This window comes from Crotalus tigris, unplaced genomic scaffold, assembly GCF_016545835.1.
Source record: "Crotalus tigris isolate CLP2741 ecotype Arizona unplaced genomic scaffold, ASM1654583v1 scf7180000018825.4774228, whole genome shotgun sequence".
Lineage (NCBI taxonomy): Eukaryota > Metazoa > Chordata > Lepidosauria > Squamata > Viperidae > Crotalus > Crotalus tigris.
In genome coordinates this window covers 1476741-1500965 of record NW_024097215.1, presented here as the reverse complement: position 1 = coordinate 1500965, position 24225 = coordinate 1476741, and the positions used below count along the sequence as shown (strand labels likewise).

Here is a 24225-nt window from a genome sequence, read left to right as displayed (position 1 = left end):
CTGGATTTCACAAACAAACAAACAAACAAACCCAGACTTCGGACTTGCAGTATGATTGTATTATTTTATTGTTTTATTCTTAGATGATTGTTTTAATTTTGTACGCCGCCCTGAGTCCTTTGGGAATTGGGCGGCATATAAATAAAATTAAATAAATAAATAATAAATAAATAAACTCAGAGCCTTCAATAAAATAGTTAGCCATACCTGCTATTTATCAGTTTCTATTTATTAATATTAGATTTTTATCTCATATACCCAATCCTTCTGCCTCTATTTTCCCAACAACAACAAAGTCACCCAGCCAGCTTTCAGCACCTAAAGTAGAACTAGAACTCACAGTTCCCTGGTGATTAGCCCAAAGTCAGCTAGCCAGCTTTCATATCTAAGGCGGAACTAGAACTCCAGGTTTCTAGGCCAGGACATGAACCACAACACCAAAGGTGTTAAAACTGGTTACCACAGATGGAACTGATATTTTATTTGCCCCCCACACCCAAACAATATTTCCCAATGCTCCTTTATGAATTCTACAGCTATTGAGGGAACAAAATTACATTATATTGTCACAAAGGAGATGTGAATGTTGGCATTACTTGCAAGGAATGAGAAAGCCATCAGCTGTACATGCAATGTTTTGGGGTTTAATTTGAGCTTTTTGTATTTTCAGCATATTTGCTCTGATCCAGGGGTCTCTGCTTCCCACAACTTGGGAGATTTACTGACAGAAATCTGTGCCCCCGTCCTTTGACTCCACCAGCATACATAAGCTGGCTCAATTTATCCCCCACAGTTTTGCTAGAACTGTTTTTCTTCCGTTGGGCATAATCCCCAAATTTTCTTTCAGAATGCAGCCTGCACTAACCATCTATTTTACCTTCAGAGTTCTTAGGATGGGGGCTCACTAGATTATCATAATATTGTAAACACTTTGCAAAATAAAAAAGAGAATATTTCCCTTATTATTCCCCAAGGAACTGGTAGCAAGGAACTATACCCATTTCAGAAGTTTGCTTTCGGGGTATGAATGTGGGGTGCAGGCTTATGGGTCTACCTTCCACCTTTTATTATCAGGAGAGAAGGGAGCCTTTGCATCCTTGTGCCTCTCAATATTTTATTTGGATGCATATTTTTAGTATTATTTCTAGCTATTTTGTATGATGTTTTATTGATTTGAATCTTTCGGTGCTGGCTTTTTTGTTATTTATATTATATATTGATTTATGAAAGTCACCTTGACAGGGTATTTGCTAGGGCTATGCAGTGCTTTTGATTTAGTTCCAACAAAGGGCTTTGGAGTGCATGGGATGTGAACATGGCACCTATTTGTAGCTGTAGCTGGTTAAAAGAGAGAGCGAGAAATATTTTTTTAAGGCCTCCTTTCTCCTACCAGCAAACTATCTCACCCTTCAAACAGGCACCCTTAAAGTTGCCCTTAAAGGAATTCCTTGATGAATTACGGTACATACTGACCATGATGTGTGAATTGCATTGCGCTTGTGTCAGAAGCACTGAGGCACTTCTGGGTGAAAAGGATTAGCTGGTGACATCATCACCTCTATTGGGGGCTCCTTTCATGTCCCCGGGATGGCAGCACTTGGGTCCCAAACGTGGGCTTGCTAACTTCCATCCCAGCATCCTAACCACACAAGCCACCATGCTCCTCAATACTTTGAATCATCTATTGTAAATGGCTATTGAATTCTAAGATGCCTATTCTTCTTTTTCCACTGTTGGTGCTGTGCGTAGTTTTCTTTGTGCTCCTTTGTCTCGTACTTGGCACTTGTTAACCACCTTCTACTTTTACTAAGGTTAAAAAAAAGTCTGAGAAGTAATGAAGCAAGTTATTAAAAGGGGAAAATGCAGGGAGAACCACCAGCTTTAGACTTGGCAATGAAGATATCAAATGCAGGTAGCTTCTACCTTTTAGCATCAACCAATCAATCATTAAAGGAACAAGCAGTCAAGAAATATGCCATTAACTAGCTCTTGGTAGAGCAGTCATGAAGGCTTTGGAAAAGATACTCAAACACCGTGATGTGTCTATACCAGTGGTAGAAAACCTATGGCACGGGTGCCAGAGGCGGCATTCAGTGCCCTCTCTGTGGGCACGCGCGCCGTCACCCCAGTCCTAGGCCTTGAGCTGGGTTTTATAAAACCTTTTCGCTTTAGGCCTCAGCTGCCATGTGCAAAAAAAAAAAAAAAAAAAAAGGTTCAATCAGTCAATTTCAACTTCTTGTGGGGAAAAAAAATCTTGCAAAGTTGGAATTGATTGATTGAACTTTTTAGTCCCAGTTGTCTGCCGTTACCACTGCAGCCACGCCCACCCAATGGGCCATGCCCACCCAATTGGCCACACCCACCCAGCACCTGATGATGCATAAGTGGGTTTTGGGTTGCGATTTGGGCACTCAGTCTCTAAAAGGTTTTCCATCACTGGTCTATACCTACAAAAATCAGAATACTGCCAGCAATGGAAGCCATTCCACAACTCTATGGAAATAAACATTGGACAATAAAGAAATAGAATAGGAAGACACTTTTGAAGGTGTTAGAGAAGATTTTAGAGAATACTATGAATAGCCAAGAAAACAAACTAATGGATCATCAAACAAATCAATCCAGAATTCTTACTTGAGGCACAAAGGACTAAGCTCAAATTATCCTGTTTTGGACATGTTGACAGCTTTTCAGAAAAGGCTGTAATGCTGGGAAAGGTGATAGGAGAGAAGAAGAGGATGACCAGCAGCAAGGTGGATGGACTCAGTTACAAGTGGCAATCAATGAGCCTTTGAATGACGTGAAAGACCATATAGAGATAGATTGTCATGGAGAAAAGCTAGGAGTCAAAAATGACTTGATGTCACCTCATTGTCAACTTCATCAATGCAGACTTCACTTAACAGTCATGTTTATTTAGTTATATAATTTATAAGGTGGCCTATTTCACATAGGTGTCTTTGCCTGCATATGATGATTAAAAGAACAACAACAAGAACAGACAATCTCTGTTGCCCAAAATAAAAAAAAATGAACCCATTCAAAATAACAAAACAAAATAAGAAAGAAAAATAATCTTGCAAACACACAGATCAATAGCAGCAGGTTTCTTGCCTATTTCTCTCTTGGTAAGCAACTGTTCCATTGAATGTGCTAATCAATTCAACAGCTTCAAAAGAAGGAATTATTAATGACAAATGAAAAGTAAAGCTGAACTTAAAATGGGGGGAGGTATCTACCATCTAAATATCTTTGCTAGACTAGAGTAGATAGTCTAGTAGTTCTTGGCTGTTTTTTTTATAAAGCTAAGAGGAGTTTAGCCTGGCTAGAACTTGGATGAGCATATAGCTTCTAAGCTATGCTGGGAAGTTAAAAACAAATAAAATAAAATAAATAAGAACAAAGAAAGAAAGAAAGAAAGAAAGAAAGAAAGAAAGAAAGAGAAAGAAGAAAAAAGAAAGGAAGGAAGAAGGAAAGTAGGAAGGAAGGAAGGAAGGAAGGAAGGAAGGAAGGAAGGAAGGAAGGAAGGAAGGAAGGAAGGAAGGAAGAAAGAAAGAAAGAAAGAAAGAAAGAAAGAAAGAAAGAAAGAAAGAACGAGTCAATGCCAATTTGCTTTCATTTCCCTGCCAAGAAAATAGCATGGACAAATTGTGTATTTTCCAAGAATTAAGTTTAACTTGAGGAAGATTTTATTTTTTAGAACATGGATGAACAGATGGAACATTCAGCCTTTTCATCCCACAACTCCTTCAGCCCCAGGACGGTTCATACCCTGGTTGCTACTGGATTTTTATGGCCAATCACAGTTGGAAACAATTGATAATTATATCAAAGAGACTTGCTAGCAAGAAATTGACAAAGAGAAAATATCTGGCATGTCATATTTTTAAAATTTATGGATGGTCTCAAGATAAAGTCAAACTTAGAAATATTTGGCATGGACACAATTGTCTTTATTCCCAGTTACATATGCTTTCTTATTTTCAAATGCCTCATTGTGATTCAAGTGGATTTTTCTAGTGCCTGGGGACTATACAATATTTGTTTGGAGGACTGCTGTACACAAAGAGACAATGACAGAAGAATAGGAACATGGATTTTCAGGGTTTGTGTATGTGTATGTAAAGGTCTCTTGCTTTTTTGTTAAAAGAAAAATAAATTTATCCCCTATTTCCCACCTTAAACTCTCTATATAAAACATTAGGCTGTTCTCCCTCCTAACACCCACAAACTTTATTGTTAAACAAGCATCATCAAGAATTACTTATTTAATTTACTGTATCTGCCAGGTCATCTTGCTTTGAAAAAAGGTTTAGTGGAATTTAACTTGAGAGCACCCACTGGATGTTCTATTTCCACAGATTTTACTGTTAGTGGTTTTTCTTTTTCTTTTCTTTATCATGTTAAATATGCTGTACGGTGTTTGTCAAATGTAAGATGTGTAAATACGCAAGAGGGAAAAAACCAAGTACAACATTTCAAGCAGTTGTTTTGCAATTTATCTCAGGTTACCCAGCTTGGAAATAGACTAGACTAGACTAGACTAGACTAGACTAGAATAGAATAGAATAGAGCTGGAGGGGACCTTGAAGATCTTCTAGTCCAGCCCCCTGCTCGAGCAGGAGAATCTATACCATTTCAGACAGGTGACTGTCTAGTCTCTTCTTAAAAAATCTCCAATGATGGAGCGTCCATGATTTCTGAAGGCAAGCTGTCCCACTGGTTAATTGTCCTCACTGTTAGGAAGTTTCTCCTTAATTCCAGGTTGCTTCTCTCTTTGATCAGTTTCCAACCGTTGTTTCTTAGATTTTTGTCTTATCTAAAGTGATGGTTTATGAGTACCCATATGGAGATTTTAGTTTCAGGTGAGTGATATGGAATCATTTAAAACTCTAAAGTAAAAGAAAGAGAGAGAAATAATGTCAGCCTGTATTTTCACTGTTGCAGATGATGTTAGATGCATGTCTTTAGACAAAAAGGTTTTACGTTGGGTTTGATGACTATTGAGACATAATAAGCTAGAATGCAAGAGCTCATTTTTGTGGAAAAGATTAAGGAAACAGCACAAAGGGAAAATAAATGTACTCCAAATTTTGTTCAGACTTTTCAAAAGTGTTACTTGGGCATTGAAGTCAAGCAGCTTAATGCAGATCAAAGGTAAATAAACTGCATTAACTTTTGATGATGAAAGGGTGGAGGAAGGGTAGAACAGAAACACAGACTTATGTCTCTATCTGTGCAATCTTTTGAAGACCAAGTAAGATATAAGGGTACCTGATTTGGATAATTAACTTTAGGTTTGCCACAATTACATAGAGAGACTTAACAGAAAGGCTTAGAAGGCAATTTCCCTACAGCTCAGCTTTCCTAAGCTTTTCTTTGGCTAAAGTGCACAATGAATGGGTATGTCTAGTCTAATGAAGAAAAGGACTAGGGATCACATGATCCAGTATTTGAGGGGGGGGGGCAGAAGAAGAAGGGGGTCAGCTTATTCTACAAAGCACCTGAGAGCACTTGAGAGAAGGACAAGAAGTAATGGATGGAAACTTATCAAGGAGAGAGTCAACCTAGAACTTAGAATTAAGGAGAACCTAGAACTAAGGAGACATTTCCTGACAGCAAGAACAATTAATCAGTGGAATGGCTTGCTTTCAAAAGTTATGGGTGCCCCATCATTGGAGGCTTCCAAAAAGAGATTGGACAGCCATTTGTCCAAAATGGCATATGAACTCCTGCCTTGAGCAGGGATTGGACTAGAAGACCTCCAAAGTCCCTTCCAACTGTTATTCTGTATTATATTCTGAATTCTAAACCCATACAGACCCTACCCTACCTTGCAACAAGTGGACCTTTGCAGCTCAGGTACAAATTAATCAACCTCTTCTTCTTCTCCCAGTGACCCAACAGAACAATAAAGTCACCTTTAATTAAAAAAAACAAATAAAATAATCAACCATAAACCTTTCATAAGATAAAACAATGCAACAATTAAAAATGCCAGGACTAAAGAAATATTGATTTTTTTTAAAAGGCTGTTGTGCCCTGAGGCCATTTTCAAATGTAAATAAGCAAAAACCTTCATGTAAGCATTTGAAACTGCCTTGCGCCAAACTATATTCCTATTAATACAGTATTGTCCACATAAAGCAGAGCGAACCAAGAAGCTTGTTAGGAAGACTTAGAAAGACTCGACTTTTCTTCTCCTCTCCTACATTTGTGACAGGCATCAAAGATTAAAGATTTCCCTATTTCCACAAGGCTTTTAAATGGCCTCTACTCTCATCAATTCCTAAGATGATAGCAGCATCCCATTCTTGGCTTATCTGAAACAATAAGTGGGGTCAGATCTGGTTATGCTTGGATAGCACACCACCAAGAACTATTAGAGTTGTAGGCTAGACCTGGACATTAAACAAGGAAATAAAAGCCACATTATTGCCAGAACTACCTAGAATTTTGCTTGATAAAGCAAAGAAAGTTGATGAATGAATGAATGAACCAACCAACCAACTAATGAATTTATATATTTCATGCTGATGCCATTTTTACCAGTGACCAAGGCTTATCTCTCTGGCTGAGTACACATCGATTTAACTGAAATCTGGGTTAGAAAAATACTGTTCCTAAATTCATGTACCATGATGTGCCAAAATAAATTCCTTATGTGTAGTCAGCTGCCTCTTACTAAGCATTGTCTAGTCCTGTGATGGCAAACCTTTTAGAGACCGCGTGCCCAAAACTGTACCTCCCCCTGGCTCACCCCTGCTCTGCTCCTGCCCCCACCTCGCCCGCCCACAGGGCCACCCACGGCCTCCACAGCCCGCCACAGCAGATCACCCAGATGGCCCTGCAGCGCCATGGCGGCCACGCCCTCTGCCCATGCCCCGCAGCATCTACGCATGACGGGGTGTGAGGGAAGAGTCTTGTCCCTGCTGCCCAGCTTCCATGTGCTTGGCTGCACTGGTCTGCATGGGCCGCACCCAGGCTGTGAGTGCTGCCTCTGGCACACGTGCCAGAGGTTTACCACCACTGGTCTAGTCTGTTGTTCTTCCTCTTGTCTGCCAAGGACATTCCCACGTGCCATTTACAGATACACATAAGGAGAAGCTTCCTAACAGTGAGGACAATTAACTGGTGGCATAGCTTGCCTTCAGAAATTGTAGGTGCTTCATCTCTCGAGGTTTTTAAGAAAAGACTGGACAGCCACCTCTCTGAAATGATATAAGGTCTTCTGCCGGAGCAGGGGATTGGACTAGAAGACCTCCAAGGTCCCTTCCAGATCTATTCTGATTGATTGGTACCCATTTAAAAGGTAAACAGAAACTGGATTGCCATGTTTTCCATCTGCAAGGATTCAGGATGGAACTTCAACATCTGTAATCCTAGAAGCCCTTTTTTGATCTGAATAAACAGCATTGGGTTCGATGGACAATTTAGACTAATATCTTGTCTGAATCAATGTAAAAGGCACATTCTCTATTGTTTTGCAATGCATATTTCAGGGTTTGCTCAAATTTCTTTGACAATGTATTCCACCTAACCAAATCTCAGGTTACCTTTTATATATATTCTGCTCTCAGGAAACACATTACGGGAATTAAGGAAGAATTAATCAACTAGAGAGGCTCTATTATGACAGTTCTGTTATCTAGCCTTTGGGTGGTAAAAAGATGTGATTTATTGTGAATTGCAGTAAGACCTTCCTGGTTTATAAATGAAATAAAATGGGATCATTCGGCTTCAACGTTTTTCATTTTTTGTGCAGTAAAAAGATACCCCCCCCCCCAAAAAGGCATGGGATGAAAATAACAATGGAAATGAATACATCGATAATTTACTGTGTGGCATGAATATTTGTATGCCAACATGAAGTTTCTGAATAAAACTACTGTTGAGATATGTGGTCTGAAGTTCAAATTTGGAATTTTGCATCAACTGAGTCCAGATTCCAGGCTAGAATTAGCCCATTGACCCAATACTCAGATCTTGGCTCATCAATGTAGCTACCCAGCTCATGCAATTGATGTTGCTGCCTCTGCTGGGTACTAGAAGACTGAGCAATCTTGAAATGGTTGCTTACAATGGATCTACCTTGAGAATAAATACATAGCTCATCCAAATATATTAGAAAGACCTCAGTATACCTGGAGGACCTAGGCTACAAATTAGACTTGATGAATACTGATTGAGTTAGGCTATTGTCTCTATCAGCAGGATATATTTCTCTGGAGCTGTTTGATAAGGACTTCTTGAGTAACAGTAAATTCACTATAGCTTTTTGGAAACCACTCTGAGAGCTTAGTATTTGAAATAACACATGTGCTATCAACTATTCTTGCACCTTGAACTTTAACCCTTTGACAGATTGACCCTTGCCAAATTGACTCTTCATTTCCTGGATTATGACCATTGCTGTCTTGACGTCCCTTACTTGGTCCTCATCTAAGTTTTTACTTTTGCTTTTTGGACTGACTTCCTGATCACTATTTTGTTTGGGTCTCCAATTAGAAGAAATTCATTTTTGGAATCTGACCTGAGAATACACAGTTGTCTAATATCAGTCCAAATGGGATGCCATAAAAGGCAACCTGGGCAGATTTCACCCACCCCTGGAATAAATAATATTTGCCTTTGCAAGGGCATCAGGACATCCTTCCCACCCCCAAATGGTCTATCACGCCTTGCTGAATATATTCCATATTTCCCAGTGCATTTCGTTTCCCCTCTCTCTTTCAAACATGCCTTCCCTTTCCTCTGCCTTAACAGTATGAATAAGGAGATACTTGGTAGCACTTTGATGTCTCCAATAAAATATTCACTCAGAAACCTATCCAAGAGCACATAATTAGGTGGATTCACTGCAAATTCAGTGGAGTAGCTAGATCTGTAGCAATAAAGCTTTATAATGTCAGGACCGCAAAGCTTTAAGTCAGAATACTGAGTGCCATCTCTGTTTTCCTTCCTTTTTGCTGACCTGTTATATCTCTCAGCACAGTTCATTCCCCGAGTAGTCAATTGGGCTAGCAGAGATAATACATTCCTGTCTTTTTCAGGAACTGCTTGGGGTGAAGTTTTAAATTTCAACTATCTGCTTCAGCAGTAAAGTTTTATTTTTTTTAATTTTGCTTTGTTTTGTTTTAAGCAGGATTGGCACCGGACTCATCGCTTAAAGGCAGCTACGTAATTAAAGCAAACAATCTCAAATTTGGTAACCTAGCCCTGTGGCAGACGAGGATCGTAGAATCCTGAAGTCTATGTTTTACTAGTTCAAACTGCAAGTAGGCATGCTTTGTGTATTTTCTTCCTTGGGTGTTTGTTTTTCTTTTTCAAAAAATACTATCAGTCTCAGAAAATTGTTTTAGGACATCTGACTCTGATAGCTTTCTAGTTGCAATGGTATTTTGCAAGAGGATTATTTACACACATATATATATACATATACACATACACACACAGACATACACACACACACACACACACACACACACACACACACACATATTGACCACCTCTCTTTAAACTCCTCCGCCTCACCCTTAAATTTCTGTTTTCATTTCCCTAATTATTTCTTTGCTCCTTGCAGTTTATTGCTGTGTTTTATCTTTAGATTGATAGACAGACAGAAATAGAATATTGCACTTCATCTAAAGAGGGTCTTCCCCAGTGGTGGGATTCAGCTGGTTCACATCACTTCAGCAGAACCGGTAGCTAATTTATTGTTGCCCGGGCCCAGAATGGACTTCTGGAAGTGGCATCCACACAGAGAACTGGTTGTTCACATATTTGAATCCCATCACTGGTTTTCCTCACTTGCTTGGTCCGTCACGCGGTGCTCAGAAACCAAAACATTCCTGTACCTCTTTCTTACGGGCACAAATGTACAAATCACATCCTGAAATGAACTTATTATTTTTCTGGCCCTCAGGGGATCCACTTTTTCAGGATGAGATACTGGCAGTGGAGCAAGACAACTTATAATGAAGCCTCATTCTGGATGCTGCCTCCTTCTGGTCCAGCCTTTTTCTTCCAGATTCTTCTTGTCTGTTAGGACCACATACTTGGTGAGTTGCCACAAGGAGATTTGCCACACATCTCTTCCAAATCCCTTGTAACCACTGGCTTGATAACCCAGTGCTGACTGACATTCTGATGGTCTGATTTTATTAATAATACTGTGCCACATTGCTCACAGGAAAACAGATGAGGAATCTGTGACCCTTCAAGTGTTACTGAACTATAATTCCCAGAAGCAGCAGTTTACCCACCCAGACATTGAGGAGTGTTGGGAATTGTAGTTCAACAACTTAAAAAGAACTTTGGGTGCTCCAGTCATGAAGACTTCCCCCCCCAATTTAATGTACCACCCAGCCACCTTTATTGTGTCAGTAGAAATAACTGTTATCATAAATTGGGTAGCCAACATTTTGAAACAAAAGACTGGTCAGTGATGTGACTGAAATATCCCACCAGCCTGTGATTTAAGAGAAGAACTGATAATATTTCAGACATGCAGGAAACACATATCTATAGTTGTATTCTGCAACAAGTTACTATTCCTCACAATGTTCCGCCACTCAGCTCCAAAACATTCATGCAAATATAGTCCCCTCCCCACACACATACACCTTGTTTCTATAGCAGGATTCTACTTACTTAAGTAGGAAGAACTATTTATTTTCAAGAGCAGGAAAATACTGTCGGAACGATAGCATAGAAATAAAGTAAAGCCAATTTCCTTTGATCCAGGAGAATATTGGAACTACACATTGTAAATTGAATATTAAGAAAGAGCTTTAGAAGTGTCTCCTGGTGGTTTTAACAGAATTTACTCTGCAGTTAACATATGACTGTATATAATATACACATACATTTTTCAGCTTTTAATGTGGGAGTGATGATCCAACTGTGTATGGGAACAACTACCAAGGGTCAGGAGATTGCTGAAATGAAGAGGAATATTTCAGTGTGTGTGTGTGTGTGTGTGTGTGTGTGTGTGTGTGTGTGTGTGTGAGAGAGAGAGAGAGAGAGAGAGAGAAATTTGGGTTGCACCCTAACTTTATATTTAACTAAGCAGTATAGCGTAGCTTTTCTATAACCCTCTTTGTCTCTTCATCTTATTTTGTATTTCATCTTTTGCTTTTTCTGCAATCTCATCTGCCTTTTCATTCTGTTCCCCCATGCTTAAACATTTATATTTTAAAAATCAATGGTAGTGTAATATCTTCTAATAGGAGCTACTGCTGAGCTGAAATCTGTCTCCTGTTTTTCTAAGAAATTTGTTGCTTTGTAAAAAGGGCTTCTATTTTTTTTTCTGCTTCATTCCGAGTGCTTTGCAATTGTTTGTGCTTTAAAAATATTTGCATTATTGTTGTGAAGTAGCTGACTGTGCATTATATTGTTAAGGTACAGATCCTTCACTCTAAAACTTCCCTTGTGGCTGGAAACGTATGGATTAGTCTAGATCTTCTTGTCAGTTTTGCAAGATTTCATGTATCATGCCTCTTTTTCCAATGGGGAGGAAAAAAACAGAAAACATTTACTGAACACTTACTACAATTTGCAACTTTTCCTAACATATCTAGTTGTGTGCTCAACTTTCTATTAAAGATTTTTTTAGTGGGGAGGGGGAACAAAACATATCTATCCTTAATATATGTATTTTTTTTTCAAATGCAACTTTCTCAATGTAGACTTCTTTTTAAATACATCTTCTCCAAACAAAAGTTTGGGGTGGTGTAAAATGTCACCACTGGGGTGATATTTACAAGTTTATGATTCAGAAAAATTAAGTCTGGGGAATTCTGAGAGTTGAAGTTCACACATCTGAAATCTGCTGAGGTTAAGAATCACTGGTTTAGGCAACCACTGTTAACTATAAGACTATAGAAGAGAGTATTTTTAGCTCAGGGTTGAACTGTATGTTTTTGGTGCTCTCTGATCCAGGATGCTACCTACTTTGATAATGAAACATCTGCAAAAAACCCCACCAAGCTAAGAGAGCACCAATGAACCCACAACTACAAGCCTGTTGCTAATCGGTATCTTGGATTGCTCCTGAAGAGAAAGCTGAATATTTGAAGTTCATTGGGTATATACTTACCATTAATGCTGATACTGGCCAGAGCATGGAAAAACTTAAAGAAGCACTGCAAGATTGGAAGATGTGGAGAGACCTGGTCCATAGAATCACCAAGAGTCAGACACAACTGAATTGATTTCTTCTTCTTCTTCTTCTTCTTCTTCTTCTTCTTCTTCTTCTTCTTCTTCTTCTTCTTCTTCTTCTTCTTCTTCTTCTTCTTCTTCTTCTTCTTCTTCTTCTTCTTCTTCTTCTTCTTCTTCTTCTTCTTCTTCTTCTTCTTCTTCTTCTTCTTCTTCTTCTTCTTCTTCTTCTTCTTCTTCTTCTTCTTCTTCTTCAGGATCTATAGGTAGGAGATCTAATATTTCTTATGATTTCATGATAGAAATCTTTTCTCTCTTGCCCAACATGCAGCCTGAGGCATAAGAATTTGGCTGGACAAGTTTAACAATGCCACTGATGAACACTGAGTAACATGCTAAAGCTATGGGAGTTTCTGAAGTAATGGTGGGGCAGGGGACCAGCTCCTTGCTTGGCTGTGCGCACTTCTCTGCTGCTAAAACCCACAGAAATTATACTGTGGGTGCTTCAGAAGTGATTGATTTGGACCTCACGTGAGTTCAGATCATTTCTTTTGTTAAAAATCTCCAACTTCTTTCCAACTTCTGTGTGTGCTTTGAAAAAAAAGTTGGTGTTGCTTTAAGGAATTATCTTATTAAAACGAATGCAGTTTTGAAAGCAGAGGCATCTTTTTCTGGCTTAGGCAAAAAACTGAGAAAAGGTAGACTGCTTTATTGAATAACAGAGAAGTGCTGCACTAGCAGGAAGCATAAAGTACTTCTGTTGACTTCTTTTTGCAGTATGCACAGACCTATGCAAACATGCACATACCTTGGGAACAAGTCAGAAATAATAGCATCCTCAAAGGTAGTTTAATGGGGCAAGTTTCAGATGGAGTGATTATATTTGGAAACAGTTTAAGCTTGCTCAATTTTAATTTGTGTGCTTTAGCAGGTTTTACAGAGATAGCCCACTTGGTTAACTCAGTTTAACTGACCAGAATATACAGTAAACCCATACAGTAAATAGAAATCCAGTTTGGCATAATGGTTAACACATCAGGCTACAAATCAGGAGGCCATGAGTTCTAGTTCTGCCTTAAGTCCAAAGGAAGCTAGGTGACCTTTGGCCATTCATTGTCTCTCAGCCCTAGGAAGGAAGTAATCACCAACCCCTTCTGAAATCTTATCCAGAAAACTGCAGGGACTTATCCAGGCAGTCACCAGGAGTCAGCACAAATTTGAACCGACCCAAAATATAATATAAATGTGTTCAAATAATCAGTCGTCTGATTATTTATAGCTTCTGTGAAAAATAATAATGAGATGGAAAAGATAGAAATATAGTGAAAACAAGTACGGCAAATAGAATTAGGTGAGTCAGAAAGAGAAAAGAGGTGAAAAGGAAAAGGCAATAAAGGGAAAGGAAGTGGAAATGAAGAAGAAAATGATAAAATTTTAGCTTATTGCATTGCAACCTTAACACAACTGGGGTAAAGGTGTCCAGCTCTAGTAACCACAGAAACACATTTAACTGCAAGTAAGTGCCAAGTTTCTTCCCAGTCCGAATCAACTCCAGATGACATCATGGGGTGCAACCCTGAGGAACAGTTGCTGGAATTGGATATGTCTAGTTTAATGAAGAGAAGGACGAGGGGGGACATGATAGAGTGATAAAGATAAAAACTAACAAAAATTGATAGTTTGGATAGAAAAGAGACAGATTGAAAAGCTGGAGGTCAATTCAAGAAGCAATGTTCCAATATCTCAGGGGCTGCCCCAAAGAAGAGGGAGTCAAGCTATTCTCCAAAGCACCTGAAGGCAGGACAGGAAGCAACGGATGGAAACTAATCAAGGAGAGAAGCAACCTAGAACTAAGGAGAAATTTCCTGACAGTTAGAACAATTAACCAGTGGAACAACCTGCCTCCAGAAGCGGTGAATGCTCCAACACTGGAAGTTTTTAAGAAGAGACTGGACAGCCATTTGTCTGAAATGGTATAGGATTTCCTGCCTGAGCAGGGGGTTGGACTCGATGACCTCCAAGGTCCCTTCCAACTTTATTATTTTTTATTATGGATCATCGCACAGTCAGCCAGATGTTCAGACTGGATTTGGCATTTTGTCTACCTATCGAGTCCTTACCCAGGACCTGGGATAGGCAGATGTGGATGTTTGATGGTATTACAGATGTCGTCGCAGGATGGAAGCAGTTCCTAGTAAGGCCGCCTTTTGCAACTGACTAATAGCGAATTTGTCAATGTCAATGGTGTTCAAGTGGTGCTCCAGTTGTTTTGGGATTGCACTCAAGGAGCCTATCACTATTGGTACTACCCTTGCTTGCTTTTGCCACAGTCTTTCTATATTATTATTATTGTTGTTGTTGTTGTTGTTGTTGTTACTATTATTATTATATATGGACGTGCCTTGCCTTCTTGGGAGACGCTTTCAGATCGCCCCGTCTCTCTATGGGGACGCTCACTAATGGACAGATGACCCTCAGTGGTCATCTATCCAAGTATCAATCAAACGGAAGCCTCCTTAGCACTTCCCCAGCCCGGCCCAGGTCAACCCAACGCTGCCAGCGGTCAGAAGCCAAACAAGAGTTGCGGCGACATTTCCTCGGCGGTAAGTCCCGCGCTGTCCTTCAGCACTTCCTCACGAGGATGGGGCGTTTTGGGGGAGCAGCAGAAAAGGGGAGAAACTGCAACCGGCGCCGGCGTCCGCTTCCAAAGCCTTCTCCAACCAGAGGACGCTGGAAAGCTCACCCACAGCCGGCCCCGGAAGAGGCAGAAAGACACCGCAGCGGAGGCTCGGAGACCGGCGGCGAAGGCGAAGGCGAGCGCAGCAGAAGCGCAAAGGGGAGCCGGCGAGAGCGAAGCCGCCCAGGCGGGTTGGTGACAACTCTCGCTTGGCTTCGCTTGCCGGCCCGCCCCTCCCTTTCAGCCGCTGGCTCCGCCCAGCCCTCGCCTAATTGGCTGTCGGAGAGGAGGCGGGAGGGGGGGGGGTCTAATTGGGATGCAGGCGCGCGGTTGCTCGGCTTTAGTCTAGAGCCGGGCGGCGGGTTGGTGGCTGCTGCTGCTGCTGCTGCTGTTGCTGCTTTCAGCGGAGAGGGCAACGTCGCATTCCCGGAGTTAAGCCAGGCTGGTAGAGTTCGCCCTCTCTGCCCGCTCTTCGTTTTCAGCGCCATGAGGGCTGGCAGCCTGGACGGCAGGACCGCGCCTTGCGTCTGCGTTGGATTGTTGTTTGCGCTGCTCGGCGGAGCCGGGACGCTGCGAGGTGAGTAAGGACCCCCCCCCGCGAGGTGGGCGCGGGAGAGGGGGTGGGGGACGTGTTGCCTTCGCCGGAGAGGGTCCGGGGAAGGGCGGGGGGAAGAGGCAAGGGCTTCTGCGTGGGGCGAGCAGGTGTGTGGAAAGGTTGCAAGTTGGCCTGGGCAGTCTTTCTTTCTTTCTTTCCTTCCCCCCCTCACCCCTCCCTCGCCCCCACCCCCTCCGGTAAGTTCCTCCAAAGCCCGGTCTACAGGTTGACACGCTCGACAGCCAGGTTGTCGGAATGCCTCTTTTGCGGGCAGGGAGGGAGGGAGGGAGCAGGGTTGCAACACCCGCCAAGTTCCCCCCCTTCTTACCTTCCCGCCACTCCATCGGAGGAGCAATACTTGCGCTCTGGATCGCTCTGCCCGCGCCCTTTCTCCTCGCTTGCTTTCTCTCCCTGCCCCAATCCGAGTTTGGGGACTCCGGTCGGACTTAAAAGGGATTTCTACAAAAAAAAAAAAAAAAACCCAGCCCACCGCTTTCGTCCTGAGGCTGTAGCGATGGGATCCGGGACCACCGGGCTTCCCAAGCAGGACCGCCGAAGTGTAAGAGGGCTGGGCGGTGCGCTGGCTCGTTTGCAATCCTGCCGTTTTCCCGGGTTTGTTGGTAAAGCGACGCTGGGTGGGTTTACGGTCGGATGCTGGGCACTTGGCACCGGAGTCTGTGGCGTGACTTCTCGGAAGCACGTCGGGTCGGGTCTTCTGGATTAGTCTTGGGTGTTACACTTCCCTGAGAGTAAGCCGCCTTGTGGACGTTACCTCGGAGTAAACCAGTGTTGGACCGCAGCGCTAGCTAGCTCCCGGATAGCGATGGAGGATGCGGTGTTTGCCCGCTGTTAAGTTCCTGCATTTCTAACTGATGAGATTGCAACAGTCCCCAGTCACAAAAATCCGATTCCTGACAAGTCTGTACACCCTCGGAAAGCACGACTAGGGTTTTCCTAAGCCGTCGGGGCGTGGGTGTATCTCTCTGACGGTCGCTACTAGCTCTGGTTCATGCCATGCGTTGGGTATTGGGTGTAAGAGAGACAGAGCTTGCTAGGTCCTTGAATTTGCCTCAGAAGAGATGGCAGGCAATACATGGAGGGTAGATGAAAGCACTATTTATTATACAGTATTGTCTAGTAAAGTATTTCAGTTCTCTCCATGTGTTCAGAAGACTCCCTACTTGCAGCTTTGATTTCTTTTAAATGACAAATGTCAGGCTTTTCCTGCAAATGTAAAAGGACAGACTAAAAAAAAAAAAAAAGGTCTTTAAATGGATAACTTATACTCTTGTTCTCTCTCCACCTTCTTATTCTGGTTGCTGTCTATGCATCTTGTAAAATAACACTAACTCTTGCGGTCCAGCTCAAAGGAATGCTTGTCAGTAATGTTTGGCCCTTGGGTTCTTTGTGATTGCAGCCAAAGTGTTAATTTAAGTGGGCAACAGCTTTATGTCATGAAAAGCAGATTTTGACCCTCTGACTGGAAATAGAAGTGAAGGGTGGTTTCAGTGACTCTGCTGTCACCTAACAAGGCATTTATAGTGAGATTTAGTGTGTGTGTGTGTGTGTGTGTGTGTGTGCACAAAATAGAAAAATCTTGCCCTCTAGTATATTGCAGAAAAAAATATGGGTAGGTTGTTTTTGAAGGATTTGACTTTTCAAAAACTCATATATATATAGCTTGTTAAAATGCTTTGCCCTCCCTTAAGGTTCAAAGGCTCTTTCATTGCACTGGAAGTTTAGATATTGTATCTGTTTCTGATGGGATTTTTTTTTGTGAGGACCTTATGAGCAAAGTTTTTGGCTTCCCTTTGCGGTTGTTTCCTACCTGAACCTGCATAGTGCAAGGTTGGAGCATATAGACCCAGCTGCTGACCCATTTGATTATTATACTATAGTTGACGAAGTTGTCTTAGAACCACTTTGAAAGGAAATTGCATCTCAAACTCAATTCCTGTTGTGATGAATTTAGAATAGATCTGCTATTAGACTGGAGTGAGAGCTACTGTACATATATATATGTGCACAGACAGAAGGACATACATAAATACACATAGAGACCAACAGCATGGCTAACTTGCATTAAAGCCTATTTGAATGTATGTGCTTTATATCAACTTTGGCTGTCTTGTCTTACCATCAATTTTTAATAGGCAATTTAAAGTCAATTGAGAAATAGAAGCTAGAAAGCCACTAAATTCATCCAGGATGGATTAATTTCAGGATTCAGAGAAAGCTAACTTTGAGGTCATACACAGGAAGTGCATAAGTGCTCTTAACTCTCTGTAAATTATTGTTCTCTGTCCCACTCCCATTCATGCAAACACCATGCACATGTACACACACACACACACACACACACACATGTGCGCGCGCGTGCAAACACACCTGTTCCTCCCAAAACTTGATGGTACTTTACAGTTCTGAAGAAAATGCACCGCTTAATCAGCTGGATCAATTGGTTAAAAATGTGTTTTGATAAAATAAGGCCATTGATTAATTGCGATGGAGGTAGCTGCAATAAACCACATCAACTGATTTCTCCGTCCATTTTCAAACTATCTTTCTCAACTGAAAGCTGCTCTTCAAAGCTTTGCGCAGAGGCCTTTCTCATCACCTGCTCTCTCACCCTCTCTAACTGGGGATGCTTTTCATTCAAAGCTTATCCTGTCTTATCGCGTTTTACCTTCCTCCTCTTAATGGAATGAAATACATTCCTACATGTTTAAAATAAACACTTGGCTCTCCATTCCTGCACACATGGAGCTCTCCTTATCGCCTCCCCTTACAGCTCAGGAAAATGGCAGAACAGGGGTTGTGTTTAGAATTATACTTGCTGAAAGGGACAGTGGTGGCCAAGCAAAGAACGGGGGAAAAACACCCCCAACCCCTGAAGTCCTGGCTGATAGAATGACAGCTAAATCTTGCAGCCCTATGTTTTTGTTGGTGAGCTTGTCAGACTCAGATCTTATAAGAAGCAGAGTTATTCCAGATTAATACTGATAAAAGAGTGCAAATGGATGGGAGGAAGTAGGATGGGAGGAAGGGAGGAGGGGAGAGAGGTGAAGAGAGGAGAGAAGGAAGGAGGGAAGTAAGGAAGGAAGGTAGAGAGGGCGGATGCAGTGGGGGGGGGAGGTGGACGAGCGACACCTAAGGTTATATGTATGAATTTATTTCAAAAGTATTTTTATAATGTATTGAAAGTATTAAATGTATTGAAAAATGGAAAATAAAATTTTTAAAAAAAGAGTGCAAAACATCATCTATCAAGGTTTAGTGGGCACTTAGTTCCAGAAAAAGACTTATGGGGCGATTGCCTGGTGAACAGGATATTTACACGCTTGCTGAAAGTGAGAAAAGGCCCAACTTGTTCTGCTGAATTCTTAAAGACTTTTTTGTTTTCTTGCTTGAAAGACTTTGAAAAACCCAGTCTCTTTAGCACTAAACCTGTTAAATGCTTGGTCTATAGAGCATTTTGGCACACTATGAACTCTATTTCATCTCCTGTAGTATCATGATATTTTGATTTTATGATGGTGAGGGGAAAAGAGAATGCTTCCCCCCTGAGATTTAAGGAAGGACTTTCAAAAGATGTTAGTTACACTGGCTATGATCTAATTTTCATTGTTACTTGACAAATAGAAAGTAGCCTGGAAGACACATGTATATAATTGGATTTTCAGTGTGGCAAGAACCAAATGGGTACACACACACCCTCTTACTATTTTAGTCATATGCAGATAGAGAGGAATGCAAATCCTATAGGGGTGATCTAGTGGGCATTTCTAACTTAACAGCTTGCAAGATGTTTTCCTTCTCCTTGTGGCTTTGATAGTGCTTTACCTTTAGATTTATGATGATGATACACACCCAACAGAGTCATTCACTGAAGGATGCAAGAGTTTGTGAGGTCAGAAGGGTGTTGAAGTGCAATTTCCTTTCTCTCTAAAATTTTGATTAAATAATGCCAAGGGCAGGCCCTGCTGTTTAGCATTTTTTGAAGGCACTTTGTGACTCCTACTTGACTTGTCTGTGCAATCAGCCTGTAAAGACAGGCATCCTTTATCCTGATTTTTGCTGGTGGAAAAGGAGAGAAAAAAGGAATGATGGCTAACCAAACATATCATTCATAACAAACATTTGATATGATTAGACCAAAGCTATAAAATCAAATATATCTCTATGTTTCTATGCTTCTCAAGATGAGTTCAAATTCGAATGTAAGTAGAGCAGTGGTTCTCAACCTGTGGGTCGGGACCCCATTTGGGGTCGAACGACCATTTCACGGGGGGTCGCCAAACAATGCAGTCCGACATTTTTTTCCCCCTTTTCCTTAGCTGTGCTACTCCCTTTTATTCTATTGGCTTTTGAAAGCCAATAGAACAGACTCTCTTGAATAGAGTCTAATTCTATTGGCTTTCAAAAGCCAATAGGAATTGTCCAGGCTGTCTCTGCCCTGCTGAGCCCGCCAAAAGTCCCATTCTGCAAACAGTGCTGCACCACTTGAGTAGTCCTCGACTTACGACTGGTTGAATAGTCCTCAACTTACGACCGGTTGGGGGTCGTGACATTAAAAAGGTTGAGAACCACTGAAGTAGAGGCATGTGGATAAACATGATGAGTCATTAACTGGAAAAAAACAAAATAAACCATACATTAGATTTTGGATTCTCATAGAGTGTTGTTGGATGCCTCCTTTGGATGGTCTTGGTACTTTGTGTTCCATGAAAACTTTGGCTTTGTTATTGGTTGGGGTGGGGTGTTGTTAGGCAAGAAGAATCAGGACACACATTAAATTCCAGTTAAGATGATTTTATTGCTCATGCCTACACACAAGAATCTAGTCCACTAACCATCAGCATTAAATTGGCACTAGATAAGAATGAACAGGACAGGAAGACCTGGAGGAACGTTGTCCATGGGGTCGCGATGGGTCGGACACGACTTCGCAATTAACAACAACAACAAAGAATGAACAGAATTCAAGAGAGATTGGACTTGGATTATTTGTAGGAACATAATGACTCCAGACTGATTCCTCTCTTGACTCCACCTCAGGCTCTGCCTCTTCTTCTTCTACATTTATTGCATTCCCCCATAAGAAATAAGGCAGCTACATAGAATTACACATGTTGATGACCAAAAAAGGCTGGGGACCGCTGTCCTAGATGACAAGCAATATAGTCTTCAAAACTGAAAATGTTTCAATAGGAAATCCACTCCGAAAAATTGGATGTAATGTTCATTGTTGGAACTTGAGAAGTGAACCCATATTCCGATATGCTGTTTTGGTTAGCTTTTATTGCTTCATAGTTAGGAAGAATTGTTTTGTTCAAAATGATGCAGGACTCTAAAATTTAGTTTCCCAGAGCATTGTTGGTTGTATGAAAACTTATGAATTGTCATTTTTAAAGCTATGCCTGATCCTTGGTCTAATGCCTGAAGCATACATTATCAGTTTAAAGCACCTATTGTTGGATTATTCCAAGGCAACAATGGTTTCTCATTATCTTGCTTTTGTGTTTTTTTTTAAATGGCAAATGTATGTGTGAGAGAGATGTGTACAAATAGTAATGTTTGTGAATTGGGATACACATCCATGAGGCTTCTTTCATGCAGAAAGCTCCATGCCCACTTCTTCCCCTTAAAATCCTATAGCTGTAGAATAGAGGAGGAGGAATCAGTTAGATCATTAATATTAAACATTTCTTATTCTCATGGGGATGACCATTAGACAATAGTTTTTATACATTTTATATAGGTGGCTGCTTTCTGGATATTCTATCTATACTATACTATGACTAATATAATCTTTATTCTACTGCTTTTCCCAGTGCCCCTTGGGTTTTACCATTTGTAAGATTGTAGTGTTGTGATGAGCTAGTTGGTTGATCAAAGTAGACAAAGTTTAGACATGAAGGAGACAAAAAATTAAGATAAAGGAGCAGTTGTTCTGAGTCTTCATCTCTGGGACTCCATTTATAATGATTGTGATAACATACAAATACAGTTGGTTTTAGTGAAGTCATTGGAGGCATCCTTCTGGAGTCATTCCTTGCTAAAAGACAGCCTGGGAGCTATCTGTAATTACACCATATATGTGCAATCTCTTCCATTCCTCTAGTATACTATCATCCATAATGGAGTAATTGAGTATCTAGATTGGAATATGTGACATTGTGTTTTCCTGATGCTGAAATATAGGTCCCACGATCATTTTCCAGGTTGGTTGGGGCTAATCCAATGTCAAAAACATTAGAGAACGTTGATTTGCCTTCTGCAACATAGTATAAACCAGGTTGTCTGTAAGTACTGTGATTCTCCTTTTCAATATTAACTTCCAACAGACAGGATGTTGTTGGCTAATATAATAACTTCCATAGCAAGCTGCACTACGCAAGCAAAAACAGTAGGCTATCAAATGCTAAAATGGAAAATTACTTATACTGAGAAGGTTCCCCCGAGGAAACTTGATACTTTCTTTTTCCCCCTTCTTTTCTCTCTATTTTTAGACCAACTTGCAAAGGGAAATTTAAAGTCTGAGCTACGGAGTAGAATCTCAACACCAGAGGCTGCTGTTTCTGCTGCTTTGTGTACTGCCTCTGCTTTTAGTAGAGCAGGTGGCTGGCTTCATTTTTGCAAGAGTCTGTTAATGTAGTCTTAATAGTAAAATAGAATTAGCTCATCTGATTGTGTTTCCTGCCTGGTCTACCTGGGAAGGTTGACATCAATCTTTCAAATCTAAAAGTATAAATTTCCCACTGTCTCCTTTACAGTGTGAGTAGAGAGAAGGGAGTCTCTTCTAAGACTCTTTCTCCTCCCCTTATGCCAGTGATTCTCAACCTTTCTAATGCCGTGACCCCATAATACAGTTCCCCATGTTGTGGTGACCCCCAAGTGGGTGTGGCCACCAATAAGAGGGAGTAGGACAGCTAGGGAAAAGGGAAAAAATGGCAGACAGCATGGTTTGGTGACCCCTGTGAAATGGTCATTCGACCCCAAATGGGGTCCCGACCCACAGGTTGAGAACCACTGCCTTATGCAGTTGTGGGCTATGCCCTCTCTTATCTGACCATTCCCAAGCCAGCATCTCTTCATCTCCCAAGGACATTCTCACATACCATTACAGAATATGAATCAACACTGCCATTGCCTCCAAACCTGAAATTATAGCCTGCTTTGAGATAATCATTTTAATTTTATTCAGTCTTGCTCAGACTTCAGTCCCAGTATTGTCTCTTCCTCTGGATGCCAATTTTTAAGAAGGATTTAGGCAAACTAAAGTCAGTTCAGAGAAGAGCAACAACAATGATCAGGGGATTAGAAACTAAGTGTTATGGAAAGAAGTAAAAAAAAAAAAAGCCTGGCCTTGAGCAAAGATGACCAAAAGGGATTTAGACATCACTTTTCAAAGAATTTCATTTAAGAGTAGTTCACGTCCTGTCCTCCAACATCCCAGTGGAACCAATTATCTACCTCTTCACTGGATGTGTTCAGGCAGACAGCTTTAATTTGGGTTTTTCTATACTAAGCAGAGGGCTTGATGGTCTTGAATGGCCCCTTGAAGCTCCATAATTCTAGTATCATTCTTGTGTGTTTGTCTTACTATCAGGTAAACTGGGTTAATACTATACACTGTACTCATTCTATATTTGTATATGTGCTCCACTGCATTTTCTCATTTTAAAATTTTGCTAATCTCACGGGTGCTTGGTCATGTTTTTTTAATACATTAAATTCATCTCAGATTATATTGTGTGTTGGGCACAACAGAATTTTCTGTTGAATAGAGTTAAAACCTTTGCAAGCTGCTCAGGACAGTAAGCTGAGCTTCGTCTTGACCTACTCCTAGGAGAGTTGAAATAAATAGGACCCCGTGGTCACATGCTCAAAGTTTGGATGCTTGGGAACTGGTGTGACGGTTACAGTGTCCCGGGGTCATGTGATCATCGTTTGCAAACTTCTGTCATGTGACATCAGCGAGGAAGCCAGATTGACTTAATAATTGTGTTACTAACTTAACAACTGCAGTGGTTCACTTAATAGCTGAGGCAAGAAAGGCCATAAAATGGGGAAAGCTCAGTTAAATGTCTTGCTTAGCAACAGAAATTTTGGGTTTAATTGTGGTCATAAACTAAGGACTGCCTGTATTATTTTATGCATCTCTAATATAGATTTCCCACATAGAGATCAGTGAATCCCAGTTATCTTTGATCTTGAACAGAACAGCCAGATAAACTGTTAACTCAGCAAAAGGCAGGGAAATACTTGGAATTTCAATCTAGAGCATTGGTATATGTGGATGGGGATATGTATATAGGCACTGATTGCAGCAGACAGATATTCTGCTGGGGTTAATATTTCACAATTCACTACTTATGCTAGTTGAGTTGTGTTTAAGAATGTACTGCTGAGGAAGTCAATTCCAGATTAAGGGGTTGAGGTTTTAGAGACTCCTGATTTACAATCACGTTGGGCTCAAATACAACCTTGTCAGTTATTGTGATGGTAAAGACATTTCCTGAATGTATCGTCAAAAAAAAAAAAAAATCTCAAAATTACTGGATAGTTCAAATCTTGTGAATGAACATTTCTCCAACACAATGTCCAAACACATTTATTTATTTATGTATTTATTTATTTATGAGACTTATATACCGCTTTAATTGCAAGCACTCTCTAAGCAGTGTACATCAGTAAGCAATGTATATATATATATATATATATATATATATAGGTCTTTGGTTGTTCGGGTTTTCTCCCGCGTAAAATTGGAAGTGTCTTGGCAACGTTT

At 40.9% G+C, this 24225-nt stretch overlaps 1 protein-coding gene across 4 annotated transcripts in view; it reads left to right on the top strand.

The window, feature by feature from the left end:
* Nucleotides 1–15199: 15199 nt before the first annotated feature.
* The window catches only part of UNC5D (unc-5 netrin receptor D), a 290263-nt gene continuing 281237 nt past the window's right edge, over nucleotides 15200–24225 (top strand). For all 4 annotated transcript variants that reach the window (XR_005558313.1, XM_039356590.1, XM_039356591.1 and 1 more), the window contains exon 1: nucleotides 15200–15413. Coding sequence is in view for 3 of the 4 variants with exons in the window: in XM_039356590.1 (XP_039212524.1) it covers nucleotides 15323–15413 (91 nt within the window). In the remaining variant the exon portion in view is untranslated. The remainder of the gene's footprint in view (nucleotides 15414–24225) is intronic.